Consider the following 1732-nt stretch of genomic DNA (forward strand, 5'->3'; position numbering starts at 1 on the left):
AGTATTCTCTTATTACACTTTTTCTCCTACTTTATCACCTTATTACTTTTTATGTCCTACTTTATCATTTTATTATTATACATTTAAAATATTAATCTTCAACTTCTTTAATTCATGTGCCAAAAAGTAAATATAGCGTCTTAGCCGGGACAAGGGAGTAGAACCCAACGTAAAAAATAGTGGAGGCCACCTAAAAAATTCTTTAAGGGCTCTTGTATCCCAAACAAACCTGTACGTACAGTGCCAACGCACTAACTCCAATATCCACAATCCCAACACATACGGCCCCGCCTTGTCTGTGTTTTGTTGGTGTTGGTCTAATTAGAATATACACACACATGTGTGCACAATCGTGCAATATATATGATCTCCTCTCGCGGAGCCCAAACACTAACAGTAATCCCCTCGTGAAATCATCATGGATACTCCTCCGCCGCTGCTCCACATAGACAACCTACGCGCCGTCAAGGTACTCGGCAAAGGCGCCACCGGCACGGTATTCCTCGTCCACGACAAGTCCGGCGGCCAGCCCTTCGCCCTCAAGGTAGCCGAGAAATCCTCCGCCCACCGCCGCGCCCGCCACGAGATCTCTGTCCTCCGCCGCCTCCCTCCCCACCCCTTCCTGCCCCACCTGATCTGCTCCTTCGAGGACGACGAGTTCATCTGCTGGGGCATCCCCTTCTGCCCCGGCGGCGACCTCAACGTCCTCCGCCACCGCCAAAGCGACCGTGTCTTCTCCCCCGCCGTCATCCGCTTCTACCTGGCGGAGATCGTCTGCGCCCTCCAACACCTCCACCAACAAGGCATCGTGTACAGAGACCTCAAGCCCGAGAACATCCTCGTCCAGCTGTCCGGCCACGTGACTCTAACTGACTTCGACTTGTCACGTGACTTGGCCGTTAGAAAATCCCATTTCTATTCCCACACGATTCCCAAATCCAATACCCGCTCCCGTTTCGCTCTCGGGAAAAAGAAAGCCAAGAGCGCGCGCGTGTCTCCCGTCAGCCGGAGAAATCCGATTGAAGATTTCTCGGCCAATGAGCGCTCGAATTCATTCGTCGGCACCGAAGAATACGTGGCGCCGGAGATGATTAGAGGCGACGGCCACGAGTTCTCGGTGGACTGGTGGGCGCTGGGGGTGCTGGCCTACGAGATGCTCTACGGGACGACGCCGTTTAAGGGGAGGAATCGCAAGGAGACGTTCCGGAAGATACTGCTGGCCCGACCCGAGTACATCGGGAAACCCGACCCGCTGACGGGCTTGATCGGGGAGTTGTTGGAGAAGGACCCCACGCGCCGCCTCGGGTACTGGAGGGGCGCGGCGGAGATCAAGGAGCATCGTTTCTTTCGGGGCTTGAGATGGGAGCTGCTCACGGAAGTCTCGCGGCCGCCGTTTCTGCCCTCGAGGGATGAGCCGAAGGAAGGTGGGATTGATGTAAAGGAGCACTTTCGGAGGATGAACTTGCCGCCGTCGCCGCCGCCAGATGGATGTCGGAGTGACTTGTCGTTGGCGGAGTTCTGACGGCGTCTAATTAGAATTATTCTTTTTCTTTTGATTTCATTGTACGTTTGTAAATAAAATAAGGAATTAAGAATAGTTATTGCCTGAAAATGGGCGCTAATCAAGAGTATATGTCAGTGGTTACAGATGTGGAATGAATTAGATGGGTTGTAATTTACGCTGATTAAGCTTTGCATTAATAAAGATAAAAATAAAATAAAGTGGTTGCAT

General features: G+C 51.8%; 1 protein-coding gene across 1 annotated transcript; it reads left to right on the plus strand.

Moving 5' to 3' along the window:
- Positions 1–240: 240 nt before the first annotated feature.
- LOC131013950 (serine/threonine-protein kinase UCN-like) lies at positions 241–1722 on the plus strand. The gene has a single exon (XM_057941888.1). The coding sequence runs from the start codon at positions 419–421 to the stop codon at positions 1520–1522; it is 1104 nt and encodes a 367-aa protein (XP_057797871.1). The 5' UTR covers positions 241–418; the 3' UTR covers positions 1523–1722.
- Positions 1723–1732: the final 10 nt, after the last annotated feature.

The sequence above is a fragment of the Salvia miltiorrhiza genome, chromosome 3, assembly GCF_028751815.1.
Source record: "Salvia miltiorrhiza cultivar Shanhuang (shh) chromosome 3, IMPLAD_Smil_shh, whole genome shotgun sequence".
Taxonomy (NCBI): domain Eukaryota; kingdom Viridiplantae; phylum Streptophyta; class Magnoliopsida; order Lamiales; family Lamiaceae; genus Salvia; species Salvia miltiorrhiza.